At 49.8% G+C, this 18911-nt stretch overlaps 1 protein-coding gene across 2 annotated transcripts in view; it reads left to right on the forward strand.

Annotated features, from left to right (window-relative positions):
* DIS3L2 (DIS3 like 3'-5' exoribonuclease 2) overlaps window positions 1-18911 on the forward strand; it is an 879376-nt gene that overhangs the window by 856400 nt on the left and 4065 nt on the right. For both annotated transcript variants that reach the window (XM_078666543.1, XM_078666544.1), the window contains 4 exons: window positions 117-264; window positions 1000-1130; window positions 10962-11066; window positions 15880-15981. In XM_078666543.1, the coding sequence (XP_078522669.1) occupies window positions 117-264; window positions 1000-1130; window positions 10962-11066; window positions 15880-15981 (486 nt within the window). The remainder of the gene's footprint in view (window positions 1-116; window positions 265-999; window positions 1131-10961; window positions 11067-15879; window positions 15982-18911) is intronic.

An 18911-nucleotide genomic window follows, 5' to 3' on the forward strand; every position in this document is an offset into this window, starting at 1 on the left:
ATAATCCACTGTATGATCTAGAAGGTAGCTGGGTTCGCCTGATCCTTTTACTATGTAGTCTGTGTGTGTCACATGTGATCCAGCCGTTTAACAGATCCCATTCTATGTCTTTCCAGATGGCCCTGTACTTCTGCACCGGAGCCCTAAGAGACGAAACCCTGTACCGGCATTACGCCCTGAACGTGCCTCTGTACACACACTTCACCTCTCCCATCCGGCGCTTTGCTGACGTCATCGTCCATCGCCTGCTCGCCGCGTCACTCGGTAGGTGCCCGAGGACTGACATGGAGGCTGCCGTTCTAACGGTTCTAGACTTTGTGCAAAGTTCTATTGTAGCCCTCTCTAAGATCAGCAGACCATGTGCTGGGTCATGCAGAGGTCATCCATGGCCAGTGTACTGTTCACTGATATTCGAGTTGCATTGAAATGGGTGCATATTCACTGCACCCACAAGCAGCAAAACTCATATTAATCACTCTATAAAAAAGATGTTATGCTGATGGACAAACCACAGTTTTCCATGGTTCCATCTCCATGTACTTGTGTGTTCCCTGTACTTCCCCTCTTCTTGGCACCCGTCTCCTTGTTGCCTGTTGTTGTTAATGGCCTCATGTTTCTTGAAAAGGGCTGGCTGCCCCTGCAGCTAGGCGCGTGCTATAGACACCATGAAATATATAACATATTGCTCTCAACAATGTGTTACAAATGAGAACTAGTAGTTTTTTCATTGGTATAAAAACTGAAGCAGACATTGACCTTAGATTTCTTTCTTCTTGGCGTTTTTGTGGGTTTCTAAGAATGGTTTTGTTTTTAAGAGGTCATGAGGCTTCTGGACTTTCAGATGAAACTTGGTGGCTGTTTTGTACATCACTCAATAACCTATGAAACACAGCAGCTCATTAAAGCACTCTCGGATCACTGTGTTGTTACTGTAGTCCTGTTCGCAAGGATGTTGTACTCTTTATTTATTTATTGTACCTCATTGTGTGTTTGTTGAAGGCTGCGGAGCTCCGTTGAGTCTTGCGACGAATGATGTCCAGAAGCAGGCGGAACACTGCAACGACCGCAAGACGGCCTCCAAGAGGGTGCAGGAGCAGAGCGCAGACCTCTTCTTCTCGGTGTTTGTCAAGGTGAGCATGGGCCATGCTGTTTGTTTCACAGGAGAAGAACCTTGGCCATTCCTTTCCCCAGTGGACTCCCTGGAGCGACCCTGGCCGATGGTGGCGGCAGGCTTCCCCACAGTCCTGGTGCTTGGGCGAGGAGTCCTGTGACCCGGCAGGGACCTTCCTCTGGAACGACAGATATCCTCAAAGTTGACCTAGTTACTGACATTCATGGGAATTCTAAGATCCTTTTAAGGTCAGTTGTACTTATGTGAATTATTGGCAGGTGGTTTAGCTTGGTGGATGAAGTCCCCTGTGGGCAGAAGGTCATTACCCTGATAATAATTATGATGCAGAGAGGCTGACAATCAGAATTCATCCTCAAATGAAAATACCTGCCTCTTGACAATTATTGGGGTGGCCAAAAAGAGATGTTTTTTTAATATCAGTTAAGAGAATCCCGAATAAATGCATTAGAACATCTATGCATTGAGCCAACTTCCTTTAACATTGGATATTCCCTTCCTGATTGGTTGCCATGGACGCTGGTTGATGGACATGTGGCTCTGTGGCTGGCCTTTGCACCAGGTGCAGGGCAGTTTTAGTAAGGCAATGGGGAAGGTGGTTTTGACCAGACCAGCGCTCTGTAATAGTTTCTTTCAAATGGAAGCGCAAATTGATGCAAGTGGTTCACAGTGGAGGAGTGTGCGTGGTGAGGCGTGGCACGAAGAGTGAATTACGTAGGACATGATCAGCCACTGCAATGTGATGCCGAGCCTGAGACGTCACTCGTGGGCCTGGGCCCTCTGCCCAATGTTGGAATTAGGACAGGTGGGTCCTTTTAGCACTGGTATTATTACTGGACGCAGATATACAAGGGCTTTTCCAAGGTGAGAAAAGGGGCTCCCAAAGTAGCAGACTCATGAGAGATGTAAGGGGGCACGAGGTACAAATGTGCACTGGGGTGGGAATGAACAAGCAGGCAGGCTTCGAAGAATATCAGTCAAATGGTAAGTTAATCCGTGGGGACAACCACACCAGCTTCCCCCTCTTTCAGAACCACCCCACTGGGGTCGGCTGAGCTCCAGCGGGGCTCGCTTCTTATTTTGCAGTTCCTGATTCCTGCTTAGGTAGGAGTTATGTGGGAGCACAGGCATACAGATGCGATCCACTGGAACAAAGATTGGATTCAAGATCCAGCAAAGAATATTTCTCCAGTGTTGTATCTTTAATAGTTTACCAGGCTTGAATCTTCCCCGTCGTCATGGTGGGAGTCCCACCATGACGACGGGGAAGATTGAAGCATGTGAATCTATAAAAGATACGATACTGGAGAACCACAGTGTACAGGTAAGTAACTTGTTTTATACCATGTACCAATGTGTGCCAACAGATGTCAGGCCACTCTTGATTGCACATAGAAAGGAATTTACATGAAACACCCGATCATAGTCTAAACAAAGTTTTCCAAAGTCGGTCCTGGAGAGCTGGATCCATGCCAGATTTTTAGCATCTCCCCATTTGGATAAATGTAGTGATTTTAAAAGTCTGGCATGGATCCGGCCCTCCAGGCCCGACTTTAGAGAGCCCTGGTCTAAAGGAGCTGTTAATCGAAACCAGTTCATATGTCTGTCTCTTTGTATTTGTTCAAAAAGTCCTTTGGACCTACTGAGGCCAACTTTACCACCACCGGCTGTTCTGGTTGTTCCACTGGTTAATTTTGTGTTTCACTGCTATTGGCTGAAGTCTGTCTGCTAATTCCCCCCTTCCCCCGCCGCCCCCTCACTAATGCATATTTTTAGGTAGGGCCCACGTACATTTCCCTGCCTCTCCCTTACCTTATTCTTCCCTCATTCTGATCAGAGGTTTGACCTCGAACCACCGGATGTCGCATGATACCACACCCTCCCCCATCCTTCCATCCTGGGACCGTTTAATCCTTTGCCACCACTTTTCCTCCTCCATAAAGTGCTTCGGCACTCGTGGCCAATCCCGGTCTTTGTTCTATATGCTCAAGCCGGTGAAGATAAACCTTGATAACCCATGGAAGATCCCACTGCCTGTGAGATGCTAAGGTTTGCATTCTGGCTGGACTCGCCTCATCTTCAGCTGTTGTTTGTTTTTATCCGCATGAAATGAATACATGACTACATGGTCCTGGCATATCGCAGATCCTTTCGCTTTGCCTTGTATGTTACATTACATTCATAAATGTGCTAGGAAATGTAGTTCCTTACATTCAAGGAGCAAGAGGACCACTTCTTTTCTACTTATGTCTATTACAAGCAAATATACAAGCCACATGCTTTAGCTTTGCCAATGCTTACTTCCTTTTGTTCTACTCTAACCAGGGAACTGGTGTCCGTAATTTGTTTTGTGTAACATTTTGATCTAGCATCAGGAGGGTATAGCACATTTACAGAAGAATAGTAAGTTAACATCTGAAAGCAAAGGGGGTATAGAAGGTGTTTGGGAGAGGTATGTGGAAGAAGGTAAACCGGCAGAATAGACATATCTGAAAGAAACAGGTTAGTATTAGATTCCTTACCTTAGAATATCCCCAGGCGTCAGACTGGATCCGGAAATTTTTGCGTAGCAGTACCCTTGCGCATCGGTAGGCGTCGTCTGAGGCTCCGCGTCCGTCGTGGGCGCCGTGATGACGTCGTCGGAGTACTTAGACGCCGCCTCCGCGTGCTGACGTCAGTTCTTCTTTTTTCATTTTTTGACTAAACTTTTTTGAGATCTTTTTGATCATTTTTTGAGGCTTCGACTCCGAACGGTGCCGGTAGGGATGCTAGGCTTTAAGCCTTGTGAGGATTGAGACCGACTGATGTCGGTCACAAACCCTCACCGTCGGTGTCTCCACTGTCTCGGCGTCGATCACGTCGATAAGACCTGCACCGACTGCCGGGCCCTGACTTCGAAAGCTAGGCGGGAGCGGTCCCGCAAGCGGCTCGAACTCCGCCAGTCGGCCCCGCGCTGTGAGAGGTCCCGGTCCGGACGGAGGTCGAGGGACCGGTTGCGGTGTCGGAGCCATCACAGCTCCGGGAGTCCACATCACTCCTCAGGTTCGAAGTCGTCAGGTAAGCACAAGAAGTCGAAGAGACGTCATCGCTCTTCCGACTCCTCCGACACTCGCACGACGCGGCCGGGGGTTCAGGTGACACTGCCCACGTGGCTACGTCGGCGTCGCGGCCTGCCCCATACCCGCCGGTCCCTGGGCAGCACGCGACGCCGGAGGAGATCGAGCGCTTCCTCATGGCCATGAGGTCCCTCACTCCTCCTGCAGGCTCCGCGGCGACTTTGGCCAAGCGGACCCGTCTGGGGGCCCTAGTGGGTCGGCGGCTTCGGGCCCCGCCGCCGGCGGTTGCTTCGGCGCCGCCGGCGCCTTCGGGCTCGGCGCCGCAGGGCCCCACTGGATCCGCTTCTGGATCCGGGTTGTCGCCGGCTGACCTGACGACCTCACCGGTGCCGGTCCCACAGGTGTCACCTCCGGCGCCGTCTTCGGGCGGCGCCGTCCCCGATGCCTCCCTCGATCCGGTTCCGGCGCCGGAGCGGCGCTGCTGGGCGCCGCTCTCGACGCCATTCGGAGAGTTCTACTTCAACGAACCGGCCCCATCCGTTACCAACCCTGAGTATCAGGAGATGGGTGATGAGGAGTATTGGGAGGGGTCTGAGGACCCTCTGACACGGGAGTGTCAGTCCCAGGAGGACTGGACAGGTGGACTTGGGGATGCCTGTGGTCTGGACACATCGCCAGACACTGGTTTTGTCTCACCTCTTACCGTGGCTACGGAGGAGGGGGCAACCTACAGTGTGGTGTTGGCGCGGGCGGCCAAGGCCTTGGCCCTTGAGCTCCCAGTCACGGCCGTGAGCACTAACCTCCTCACTGAGGTCCTTAAACAGCAGTCATGCTCAGCTGAGCCTCTGCTGCCGTTTAATGAGGCCTTGACCGACGTTCTTTTGGGCACCTGGCCCAGGCCCGCTACAGGTTCGCCTGTAGATAGGAACGTGGCCAGACGCCATCGCCCGGCCCCGGGCAACCCATGTTTCCTGTCCACCCACCCCACTCCTGAGAGCCTGGTCATCCAGGCTTCGAATAACCCAGATCGCATTCCCCTCTGCTCCGCCTGACAGGGAATCCAAGAGGTATGAGCAGTATGGTAAAAAGATATTCTCCTCCCGGAGTCTAGGACTGCGGTCTTCCAACACTGCATGCCTCTTGGACCGCTACACCCACTCTCTGTGGAACACGGTCGCGGAAGTGCTGCCAGAATGCCCGGAGGAGGTACGGGCTAAACCTTGTGGAGGGCCGGGATGCAGCACGATATTCTATCCGGTGTGGACTGGATACCACCGACTCACTGGGCAGAGCGATGGCAACGACGGTGGCGATTCGTCGCCACGCCTGGTTGAGGTCCGCCAACTTCTCGGCTGATGTCCAGAATACTCTCATGGACATGCCGTTTGATGGCCGTCGCCTCTTTGGCGACAAGGCAGACCATGCGCTTGAGCGGTTTAAGGACTCCAGGGCTACGGCCAGGTCCTTGGGCCTCTCGGCCCCGCCCCAGCAATCGGGTGCCTTTCGCTCCTTTCGTGGCCAAGGAAGGGGCGCCCCCACACGTGCCGCCAGCCACGCACCGCAGACTAACATCCAATGCGGTGGCGGCCGTGGAAACCGCCGTGGAGGCGGTCGGGGACAACGGCGAGGTCAGTCCACACCTTCCCCCGCAGCATCCGCCTCGAAACCCTCCTAGTCCGTGCTTTCAGGCCCATGTGACGCCAGTGGTGGGCAGGGTTCGCCATCACCTCTTCCACTGGCGCACTGTCACATCGGACACTGGGTGCTGCAAATCGTCCGAAGGAGCTACTCCCTCCCCTTCGAGGCGACCCCTCCAGCCATGCCACCGCAATACCACAGCGTATCGGGGGATCATTTGCGACTTCTGCAGGAGGAAGTTACGGCCCTCTTGGCCAAGGGGGCCATCGAGCGCGTTCCTGGGCCAGAAGTAGGGTGTGGTTGCTACTCCCACAACTTTCTGGTACCCAAGAAGGGCAAAGGGGGCCTACGCCCTATCTTGGACCTACGGAACGTCAACGGCTTCCTCCGGAAGGAGAAGTTCAAAATGCTGACACTGGCTCAGGTCTTAGCTGCTCTGGACCCAGGAGACTGGATGGTAGCGTTGGACTTGCAGGACGCTTGTTTCCACATCCCCGTCCTGCCGGCCCAACGGCGTTACCTGCGGTTCACGGTAGGCAACGAACACTTTCAGTTTACCGTGCTCTCCTTCGGCCTTACCAGCGACCCACGGGTGTTCACGAAGGTGATGGCGGTGGTCGCAGCTCATCTGCGCAGGTTAGGGGTTTCAGTCTTCCCCTACCTCGACGACTGGTTGTTGAAGGCGAGCTCTCCCCAAACCATCGTCAGCCACCTCCAGACGACGGCAGACCTCCTGCATCAGCTGGGGTTTTCTATCAATGTGCCGAAGTCACACCTGTGCCCCTCTCAGAAGCTCCTCTTCATCGGAGCGGTTCTCGACTCGGCGCAGTTTTGGGTTTATCCTCCCGAACAGCGGGTTCGGGACATTCAGGCTCTGATTCCACTCTTTTAGCCTTTGTCCCGGGTCTCGGTCAGGTTGATGCTGCGGCTTCTGGGGCTGATGACCTCCTGCATCCTTCTGGTGCATCACGCCAGGTGGCGGATGCGGGCTCTGCAGTGGGACCTGGAGTTTCAGTGGGCCCAGCATCAGGGCAACCTCTCCGACCATGTCCTGATCTCGGAGGGCACTGCGAGACAGCTGCAGTGGTGGCTCACGGACCGCGATTGGGCCAGCAGCAGATCTTTCTCCCTTCCCCAACCAGAGCACGGAGTTGTGACGGACGCGTCCCTCCAGGGCTGGGGAGGCCACATGGGGGAGGCGGAGATCAGAGGCCTCTGGTCTCCGGCGGAGTCCCGGCTCCATATCAATCTTTTGGAGCTGCGGGCGATTCGTCTAGCACTGAAGGCATTCCTCCCCTCTGTCTGGGGGAGTGTAGTGCAGGTGTTCACGGACAACACCACCGCCATGTGGTACTGCAACAAACAGGGCGGGGTGGGGTCGTGGACCATTTGCCAGGAGGCTCTGCACCTCTAGCAGTGGCTGGAACATCAGGGCGTGACCCTGGTGGTTCAACACCTGGCAGGTTCTCTGAACGCCAGGACGGACGAACTCAGCCGTCTGTGCATGATGGATCACGAATGGCGTCTGAACTTGGACGTGGCGCAAGGCCTCTTTCAGCAGTGGGGAGAGCCTTGGTTCGATCTATTCGCCACCGAAGAGAACGCGCAATGTCATCAGTTCTGCGCGTTGGAATTTCCAAGGCGGCGCTCGCTCGGAGACGCTTTTCGTCGCGAGTGGAGTTGCGGTCTGTTGTACGCCTTTCCGCCTATACCACTTCTGCCCAGAGTGCTGAAGAAGATCAAACGCGACCGGGCCCAAGTCATCCTTGTGGCTCCGGACTGGGCACGAAGGTATTGGTATCCAGAGCTACTCAGCATGTCAGTCGATTCCCCGGTTCGTCTGCTTCTTCGGGAGGACCTTCTGTCGCAGCAGCAGGGGACGGTCCTCCACCCGAACCTATCCAGTTTCCACCTCCATGCTTGGAGATTGAGCGGCGACAGTTGAGGCCATTTGACTTGCCTCCTGAAGTCTGTGAAATCATTCTGGCAGCCAGGCGTCCCTCCACTAAGTCGGTATACGCCTGCAGGTGGAACAAATTTGTGGCATGGTGCACAGCAAAGGCTGTGGATCCTCTTTCTGCCCCTCTTTCTGAGGTTGTTCTCTTCCTTCTTTCTCTTGCCCAGCAGGGCTCTGCTCTGGGCACTATCAAGGGCTACCTTTCTGACCTTTCAGCTTTTCTAGGGCTGCCTGATCAACCTACTTTGTTCAAGTCCCCTATTGTAACTCGCTTTCTGAAGGGCAACACACACATGTTCCCTCCTGTTCCGTTTGTGATGCCTCAGTGGGACTTGAACCTTGTTCTTACGTTTCTGATGTGCGCTCCCTTTGAGCCACTTCACAACTGTCCTCTTCGCCTTCTTACCCTGAAGACTGCTTTCCTGGTTGCCATCACCTCTGCCAGGAGAGTGAGTGAGCTCCAGGCTCTTTCCTGTACACCCCCTTTCTGTAGTAGGGGATCTCTGTGTATAGTCATAATCTAGTGAATAGTCCCGCCCATGTGCGTGGACCCCGGAGCAATCAAAAATAATCTCTTAAGGTGTCGTAAAATGCAGAACTGAACAGACACTTAAGACAGAATTAAAGACAGATAATGCAGCCTATATCCACAGGCTACACTGTCCAGTACTTCAACTAGAAATTCCACCAAAAATGCACAAACAGCAAAACCTGTCCAGATTTCCCTTGCTTTAACAGCAAAACCCCTCTGGAATGATAGAGAAGAAGACATGGACAGACAAGCCCCATAGGCTGCCATTATGTGGCTCAAAACAGGATACTGTGCCTTTAAGAGAACTTTCCAGAACTACACAGTATCCCAGAATGCACTGCAGGTCCCTTTTATTTTCAGTTTTTTGAAGGCGTAACACGCCAGACCTGTAGCATTCCGTACATGAATATCTCTCTCCACCGGGGAGGAGGGCGGGCGCTTATGACTATAACAGAGATACCCCTACTACAGAACTGGAGTTACAGGACAGAAACTACTCCTTCTGTAGTAGGGGATCTCTGTGTATAGTCATAATCTAGTGAATAGAATGGCAAGCCCATCCCCACACCAAAGCGGCGGTGGAGAAAAGAGAAATAACACCACTATTGTGCGAACAGAAGAGATGGCCACCATACCACGGGTTTGCCCAGATAAATCATGACATCATTAGTTTTAAGCTCTGTTTTGGGGACTAAGGGTTGGTTGGGTTCTTCAATGTATATCGGGAGGAATCCAAAATTACTGGTTGTTGCATGTTTTAGGGCTTGGGGCATTCTGAATGTAGGTGCCTTCAGTTGCAGTGAGACTTTGTTTTACAGTTCGTCTGTCATCAGATTTTCAACAAATTGCCAGATATTGAGGTTTCCCATATGAACTACTTTGTATCAACAATTTCTAACTTGAGCCTCACTTCCTGGGTAGCCCTGTGCACGATTGGTGAAACTTGGAGAGATGTTTGCTCATTTGAGATTCATTGAACACTGAAGTGAAAGCCTGCGGCGATTGGTGCCTGTGAAGAGAACGGGAGCAGTTGCTGCCGGTATCTCAGATGAGTGGCGGGGCGGGGGACAGAGGGCACAAATAAATAATAAAAGTGACACCTTACTTGCTGCATCACCGGACTGCTGCATCACACTCTTCCAGGCTCCCCTTCTCTGCAAGCACAGGCTCCAATGGCCAATCCTGACCTTTCTCTTATGCTGCTGGTGGCAGCATGAAAACAGCCTCAGGATTGGCCTGAGCGCCGATGATTTGCGCTCCCAGTGAGGCTGGGATCCTGTGCCTGCTCTCTCCCACCCGGCAACGCAGCTGGGTTGGAGAGAGCTTCACTGCGCATGTCGGTTTGGCCATCCAGGAACGGCCGGCCATACCGTTGTGCGCACTGAATTGCAGGGCTAGACACCTCCTCTCGTGCCTGCCCGACACGCGGCCCAATCTCAAAAACTCAACAGTAATAAAATAATCACAATCAGTTCCAGATATTATCAGAGGGGGAGCTGCTACTTTTGTGGTTGATGTGGAGCTGTTTATTTTATTTATAATTAGTGTGTCCGTGAAAATAAATGTGGCCTAGCAACACGTTAGTTAAAGCAACTGTACTAATAAACACAGATTCACTCATTCATCAACGGTCAAGTTCCGGTTCATTGTCACAGTACAGCAACATTGACCCGAGAAACATTATTTATTGCCTCACAGATGGCATGTTACAGTTACTGGATACAAAGAAACAACTCTTGTGATAGCCAGGAGGGCCTCTTTAACGAGAATTTACCTTTCCACTTAAATGTAACCCCTTGCATCCTGGTTTTGGTTAAATACTCTCTAAAAAAAAAAATATATTCTTGAAAAAATGCCATGGTATAATCCATATGTGCAGAGTGTAATATCCTGTGTATGAGGAATAGTGCATTGTCATCCACTCATGGCTTTGCATATTATGAAGTGTGTGCTATCCTCCACTCAACATTAGTAATACATAGCATATTAAACTTTGCATATCTCTGAATGTCTATCCATCCATCCATCCATCCCTTACCCCCTATTAGAACATTGGGAGCTCCATTGAAAACAATGGAGTGCTCCGGGCTTATAATGGCTGGTAGAAGCCTGGAGCTCCAACATTCCAATGTTTCTTTGTTCACAGCTCTGGCTGTGAACAAAGGCTTCAGGGAGACTGAGGGGATTCCAATCCCCTCACGCTCCCATAAGGCTTTGTTCTTTTTGTTAGAACATTCTGCCACTAGAGGGCAGAATGTTCTAATAGCCTTATAGCCCTTCGTAGCTGGGCTATACCGGCTATTAAAGTCCCTCTCCCTTGTTAAAGGCCCTCGCTTTCGGCTCAGGCCTTTAACGGTGGAGAGGGCCTTTAATAGCGGGTAGAGCCCTCTACGGCGGGCTATAAGGCTTTAGCTTAAACCCGTCAGTTCCTTTTGTCATATGATTTTTCTTTACCATTTCCACGTGTAACTATTCTTTGCCTTGTTGCTTCAAATAATTCCTTGACCTTCCCTTTCTACTGTGTGAGATGCTTTCATGGAGCCCATTTGATAGTGGTACTGGCACTTCGAAATTTCCCGTCACCCAGGCACTAGCAAGTGATAGATACTCCATGCAATGATAGCCCTGAACTTCTCTTCTTGTCTATAGGAGTCTGGACCTCTAGAATCGGAGGCCATGGTGATGGGAGTGCTGAGCGAAGCTTTTGACATCTTGGTGCTGAGATACGGAGTCCAGAAACGCGTCTACTGCAATGTAAGTGCCTCTACGAAACGCCTTCATCGCGAGTGAATTTGTATATCTCGTTTGTTTTTCCCCAGCCTGTAGTGATGGTTTTCAAGGAAGGCTTCTGGAAGTAAAATAACCATGAACCTTTAAGCTTGTTCAGTCTCATGATGAAAGTAAGGACTTCATGCTCTCTCAGGCTTTACCCATCTCCACCTTTAGTTTCCAGATGTTGGCCATGAATGTATGATTAAACAACGACCACTTTAATAACAAGTGCCCAAACTGCGAAGGCTAAACAACGAAAAAAGCCAAACCACTATTTATTCAACCACGACTTACTGAACCACGAAAATTAATCTATTGCCTTATAATCGTAATCTACCACTACGTTCAAAACAATGCACGATTGAAACATGAACAAAAACATTTTATTTAAATTAAACAACACTTTTAAATAAAGTATTTTTAGTAAATAATAATCATGAATTTAGCACTCAAATAATTGTTTATTAAAAATACAGACAAACTTACAAAGACAGTAATGGACGGTAGAAAACTGTCAAATATAAGTTCATCATCTGTTTTTCCAGTATTGACACACTAGAATTGCTTACTAAAATGGCTGTTTGACAAACGTAAAAATTACACAAAATGCACTATTTAAAGCGATCATAAAGAAAACAAGTTCTCACAGAAAATAAAAATCGGATTCCAGAACATATTTTCATTTTCAATAAGAATTGACATGCATAAAACATAAAAACCGGCCAACCACCCACATAGAACATTCGCATCGAGCACAGGTCAGCATCGCATCAGTGAAAAACAAGCATTTACAATGCAACGGTCTCGGCATTGCAAAAGTTAGAGCTATTAGCATTGTACATGAACGCGAGTTTAAGGTCTTGACATTGTAAATGACAAGGTCTTTTATTTATGTTTTAAAACCAAAACATAAATAAAAGTCATTGTCATTTACAATGCCAATAGCTCAGTCGCGTAATGTGTATGGCTAACTAGAGTATCCAGAGAGAGCTGAAGGGTTCTTATCGGTGACCTATGAGTCTTTTTGCTTCTTTTTAACTGCAGGAGCGTAGGCTGAGCCTGATAGATGGTGGGATGTTGTTTATGCTCTCAGAGTAAAGTGTATGGTGTAGAGTCTTGCATCTAATTCTTGACTTGGGGCATAGCCAATGGAATGTTTTGACATGTTTGTGTTTCCAGAAAATAAAACTCGTTTATTGATTCTTCTCTCTCTGTAGTGTGAAGTGGGTAAATGGAATAAATAGTCCAGTCTACTCTTGTCGCAATTATCAATTTCAGGTGATCTATTTCGCCATGATTACACTATGCTAAACACTGTTTGTTTGTTACATGGATTTTCACAGATTACTGCAGTAGACATTAGTTTAGGGGTTGGAGACCGACCTGATTATTTGCAATATGGTAATCCTGATTAGGCTTTATTAGTATGATTCAATTTATATTGATTTGACAACTGCAGTTTGAACATATTTATAAGTTAATTAAAGTATACATAATAGTTTCCTGGTGCGAAGCTTTTCTGAATCAATACAGTGGGTCTGAGTTGGTTTTCAGGCTTTAGTCACTTGCATTACAGATCACTAATTACAAACAATAAAATTAATGTGGGGGTGTGGCCAACTGCTGAAGATTGCGGACGCACGAGGTGAGAGCTCCTGGGCCCGCCGATCTTGCTGAATCACCAGCACTACCGAGCCATCTGTCCCAAAAAACGCAGCTGGCCCCATACATGGGAGAACCTCCGGACTGACACCTGTGCGCTGGCTACGGCATGGCTATACTCCTCCCAAAGAGACAGGTCGACGGCGGCCTCGCAGGAGTGCGACCCCCAACTGGCAGGCCTGGTCAGAACCACTGCGGCTGCCTGCTGCTGATGGACACTCTGAGCCCAGCACCAACACCTGGTGAGCTTGGGATCTCTGGGGGAGGGTGGTGATCAACCGGTTGGATCGTCCGGAAGGTGATGCCACTATATGGAGCAGGCCGCTTGCATGGGGCGGGGGGAAGGCTGTCAACTAGAGCTCAGGAGATAGGAAACCGGAGCCGGCCTGAATTGAAAGTGATCGCGGGGAGCGGGAAAAAGTGACTCGGCTGCGCGGCCATGAGATGGCGCCAGGAGGAGCAGCTGTGAAAATGAAAGTGAGCGGCGACTTGGAATCGCGGGGAGGGGGAGGGAATTGACAGTGATCGCGGGGAGGGTGAAAAAGTGATGCGCCCCACATGCAAGTTTCAATGAACACAACTCTGGATTATTTGGCAAGTGAAATGCTGCCAGAGCTTGCAAACGGGTAAAGTTCGCGCTATATAAAATCGCATAAATAAACGAGCCCAGCAGCCTCACCGGAAGTCAGGCAAAGTCGCCTGTGACGGGGGCGGGGCTGCGTCCGGACCGGAAGAGAAGGCGGAGTGAAAGCGTCTCGCAACGCCAGAAGGAGAGCGGAGTCCCTCAGAATTCACCTGGTAAGTTGAAAAGGGCTGGGGGCTGGGTTCCCTCGTTGTGTGTGTGCGCGTGTGTGTGTGTATGCATGTGTGCGACGGCAGGGGAGAGGGGGGGTGCACTCGTGTGTGTGCGCGCGTGTGTATGTGAGCTGCGGGGGGGGTGGGTGTCTCCGTATGTATGTGCGTGCGTGGGCGCGTGTGTGTGTGTGTATGCGCATGCGTGTGTGCTTCTCAGGAGACAGCGCCTGGCCACAGCGCTCGTTCGCGTGCGCGTGTCAGTTTGAAATCGCCTCCAAGGCGATGCGCGTGGCCAGGATTGTCTCCTGGGAAGCACACACGCCGACAAAAGAGCTTCGGCGGAGACGCGCTTCCGCGCGTTCAGCCGAGCCCTAACAAACCTACAGTGCCATCCACTGGCCTCACAGGGTAAATTAAAACAAAGTCTATGATAACGAAAGCATCAAATATAATAAGGAAATGTACAAATCAATTTAATAAAAATATCTTTACCTTTTTTACAAAATAGAAAACTGTAAGCGGAAACATAAAAAAAATATCATTATAATTATTGGTTTAGGAGGTCGCGGTTCAGGTCCAGTAGTGGTTTAGGAGGTTGTGGTTTAGGTACAGGTAGTTTGTTTAGGATTCGTTGTTAATCCCACTCGTTGTTACAATTTCGTTATTAAGGTCGTTTCCCATTGGCCATACATGCCATTGCGATGCTTTGTACATTCTACTCTTAGTGTATGAAATGAAATGAATAGAAATACCAGTATTTGTAAAGCGCACAGCTACCTCCGAAGTGGTGTCCCGGCGTTGGGGGCCCTTGGGAAGATTAAGCAAGCTATTGCCCAAAGTCACATGGTGCTGGGCTAACCTGCCGTCGGTGCCGGGGATCGAACCGTGAACCCCGTAGTCTGGAGTCAGGCACCCTGGCCGCTGCGCCACTCCTCTTCCACATATAGTGGCTCCCATCAGATAGAGAGGACAGGCTTCACGTCTGGATCTTTCATTGGTGGTGAACAGCTGTTGCCCAGTTTGCCTCAGGAGGGGGTGGTGTACGGCATCATCATTGTGAATGCTGCTGTGAGCTTTCTACACTTTCTCCAGAGAGCAGCTGTTGCTGAGCAGGAGTTTAATGGTGGGGCCCAGAGTCTGAATCAGACAGGAGTGTTCAGCTAGTAGAGTCGCTGGATAGATGAGTCCATGGGAGGCCAACATTGATATTCACAGGTGTGGAGGTTACGTTACAAATTATGTTGCCTTACTTTTGTCAGACACCGTACCACATGCGGCTCAGAGTACCTCAAGTTCCAATGGGCTGTTCATACTGCGTAAATTGAGCGCCATCAGATTTTGCTCTGATTCTTTGCTCAAAGGTGACTGGGGTTGTTTGAGAATAACAGCCTTCATTGTCTTCTCCTCAGCTTACTCTTGAAGGACCACTTCACACTTTAACCTACTATTCTTGAAAGGGACAGACTCCATCCCAAGCCATCTTTATTATGGTAACTTGACTTTAGTGCTGGCGCTGATTGAACACTTTGAGCTGCCTAATGTCTGGATAACATTTTTCTCCGCTGTGCTAGATGTTTTCTCCTGATGGCATCCTTTGCAATGGTCTGGGTCTTAAATTGCACTGTAGTACCTACCACCCGCTTGTAAGCTCTGGCCTATCATGAGGAGCACTGTTTCAAAACCTCCCCACCCTCCTTATTCCTTGTTTGAACGCCTAAGATCTTCGTGCGTAGGGTCGTCTTAGCTCTTGGATCATACGAATCCTCACGTAGCAAACACAAGGAGATAATGGATGGAGCTCTGAAACTTTTCAGACACTCACCCCCAGTCACAGATCTGGGTTGAATCCATCATCGTTCTTTAGCTCACTCCACCACCCCAGTTCAGACACAGCCATATGCAAATCAGTCTTGACCTTGTGCCTCATGGGAACAATCCAGCCCGAACTGCCAAGCCATATCTTCCCTGGACTGGAAACAAGCATCCTGGGACCGGTTTCGGGCTAACACCCCTCATCAGCCAGGCTAGCTTGAATCCAGTTGCAAAGTGAGCAAGAGACACATGTCTGGGCATACCCTGCCAACGTAGGGCGAACAAAGCAAACACAAGGAGATGATGGACGGAGTGCTTTTGTCTGCTTCACCCATTGAGTCACATTCAACCAGTACCAAATACACAGCTAGAAGGGATCTGATGAGATAAAATTTGCCACAAATGTGGCCTTACGCATGGCATGTATCACACCGTGGCTTTCCCATGTGTGGACTAATAAATTGATATATAATGTGTTTTACCTCTCATAACTTTAATTTCCTCCTTTTGATGTCTTTTTTTACAGGCTCTACCTCTACAAGGCGTCCGCTTCCAGCAAGTGGGAAAGAAGCCCGAACTAACTCTTATCTGGGAACCAGAGACCCCAGGGCAGCCGGCTGTCCTCCAGGTGACGGCAAATTCCTGTGTTGCATTGTCCATCATGTTTGGTGTCTGAATTGTGCCAAGGGCTTTCTTGAGAAATGTGTCATTGGTTGGCACTGTTTCCTGATTGCTATGTGCTGAAGTAAGATGTGGATGCGTATTGCTGTACGATGGGTGTTGTTAGTGTTATGTTTCTCCATGTGTGTGTTGCACCATACATATTAAGAGGAGACAGAAGAACAGCAACATGGCCTTTTATCACATTTTACCATTATTGTACATTTATTGCCCTTTTCCGCAAAATGGGTATCCGTGTTAAGAATAAAAATGTCTTCAGGATGGTTTAGGGTAGGTTGTCCCCGGATCAGGGACCCTTTACTGCACATGCTTCTCATACATTAGTCTTTGCCTTACCTGTTCTATTCCCTTTACCACAGTTATGGGGTGGGCTGCCTGCTGTTCCTCCCTTGCAAATCAGTGTGGTCTGTCTGTCTTGTGAACTCTCCCTCCTCCCATGTGTCTTGATGTGTTTGGTGTTCAGCCCACAGCTGTGGGCTACCATAAAGATAACTATAGACTTTGCTGGTAGTGGTGTAGCCATGTGATGCTTCTTCCTGTCTTGATCCTTGCCCAGGCAACTGTGTCTAGTTCAGATCAACAAACTCTCAGTTCAGCAGAGAGGAGTCTTTGATGGTCTGTGTGCCTCAGTTGAAGGCATCAAGCCGAGCTCCATACGCCGGTCTACTGCTTATTTACACAGACTTGCGGACGGTGGCTGCAGACAAAGACCACTGGTCCTAGGAGGCTGCCCCCTTGCCCCGTCTGTGGCAGCAGAGACCATCTTTACTCTCACAGCTGTATGAAGTTAGTTTGGCCTCGTAGTAAAAGTACGCTTTTTGCACCCCCAGAGTTAGTTAACTTTTGCAAAATGCACAGTAGTCTGACCTGTTTTTAGTAAACCTCATGCTGTGCAGGCAAGTTGTGAGTGACAACTAAATGGATGCATGAACTAATGGAGGTGTTTACAAATGGCAGGATGATTCATTGTTTTAAGCACCTAGTACTGACTTCTGCGTGTGCCATCCAGGTCATGAGTTTGAATCTTCACGGGACCAACTTATCATTTAATTTTGAGGATAATAAACGGAGTAACGTTCAAATGATTATTAACATCTATTATCTGGAAGTCTTAGAATTGGTGGCACATACTATTCTGATTGAGACTTCTAGCCGCAGATTCCTTTCTTTAGAATTATCCCCAGGGGTCAGACTGGATCCGGAATTTTTTCGTTAGCAGTACCCCATGCACCCAAATACCTTGAGGGAGCGATCCTTCAAGCTCCTAGCGGCTTGACGTGCGATGCTGCGATCATCGAAGTGCCAGTCAAAAAGGAAGGTCCAGGGAGCGGAACCCGAGGTCGTCGTCAAGTCCAAATACAAGAAGAAGTATTTGAAGCGTGCTTCGACTTCTCTTCATTGTTATCAAGAAAATATTTTATTCTGATTCCTTGGCATTTGTGTCGGTGAAGAATGCATGTATTTTGTGTCGCTACTCCCACGCTCTGTAGACATGGTTGCACAGGTGCTGCCAACGGTTCCGGGGGAGTCCCGGGCCATGCTCTCTCAGGCTGTTGCGGATGGGAGAGATGCAGCTAAGTTCCCCATCTGCTGTAGATTAGACATCACCGACTCACTAGGCAGAGCGGTTTCATCGACAGTGGCTCTGAGACGTCACACCTGGTTAAGGACTGGCTTTTCCTGGGATGTCCAAACATCACTCATGGACATGCCCTTTGATGGCTCCCTCTCTTCGGAGACCAGGTGTATTCGGCGCTGGAGAGCTTTAAGGACAGCAGGGTTACGGCCAGGTCATTGGGCCTTTCCATGGCACCTCATCACCCTTAATCCACCTTTCAATCCTTTCGTGGCCATAGAAGGGGCATACCGCTACATCCTTACCCATGCAGCCACTGCAGCGCACAAGCTTACCAGCTCTGCGTGCCCATGGATGGTTCAACATCTGGCAGGTTCTCTGAACACCCGAGTGTACAAACTCAGCTGAAGATGCCTTGTGGATCACCAATGGCTTCTCCATCTCTTTCAGCTGTGGGGTACGCCTTGGTTAGATCAGTTCACCACAGACGAGAACGCACAATGTCAGCAGTTGTGCTCACTGGAGTTTACTAGGCGGTTCTTGCTCGGAGATGCTTTGTTCCAAGTGGACCTCAGGCCTCCTGTGAGCCTTTCCACCCACAATACACTTGTCCAGAGATCTCAAGATCATCAGGAACAACAGGGCCCAAGTCATCATTGTGGCACCCGATTGGGCACGGAGATTATAGGATCCCGAGCTGTTGATCATGGTCATCGGTCCTCTAATTAGGCTGCCTCTTCGTGAGGATCTTCTGTGGCAGCAGCAGGAGAGGGTTCTCCCACTGAACCGTTCAACCCTCCGTCTTCTTGCGTGGAGATTGAGTGCCAACAATTGACAGCTTTTGACATTCCGCTCAAAGTCTGCAACGTTATTCTGCCAGCAAGGCATCTCTCCACAAAGACGGTGTACGCCTGCCGTTGGGGCAAATTTGTGGCATGGTGTGCAGAGAAACAAGTTGTCCCTGTTTCTGCTCCCCTCTCTCAGGTCGTCCTTGCCCAGCAAAGCTCTCCTCCGGGCATTGTTAGGGAGTCTCTTTCTTTAATATCTGCTTTTCTGCAGTTGGCTGACCAATCTTACCTTTTCCAGTGCCATGTTGTACACAGGCTTTTTAAAGGGTTCTGGCATATGTTCCTCCTTCCTTTTTATGCCTTGTTGGGCCCTTAATCTGGTCCTCACGTTTCTGATCTGTGCTCAGTTTGAAACCTTACATAACTGTCCTCTCGGGCTACTTACCATCAAGACGGCCTTCCTGGTTGCAGTAAGATCTGCCCGGAGGGGCAGTGCTCTTCGGGCCTTGTTAT

This window comes from Lissotriton helveticus, chromosome 11 (genome assembly GCF_964261635.1).
Source record: "Lissotriton helveticus chromosome 11, aLisHel1.1, whole genome shotgun sequence".
NCBI lineage: Eukaryota > Metazoa > Chordata > Amphibia > Caudata > Salamandridae > Lissotriton > Lissotriton helveticus.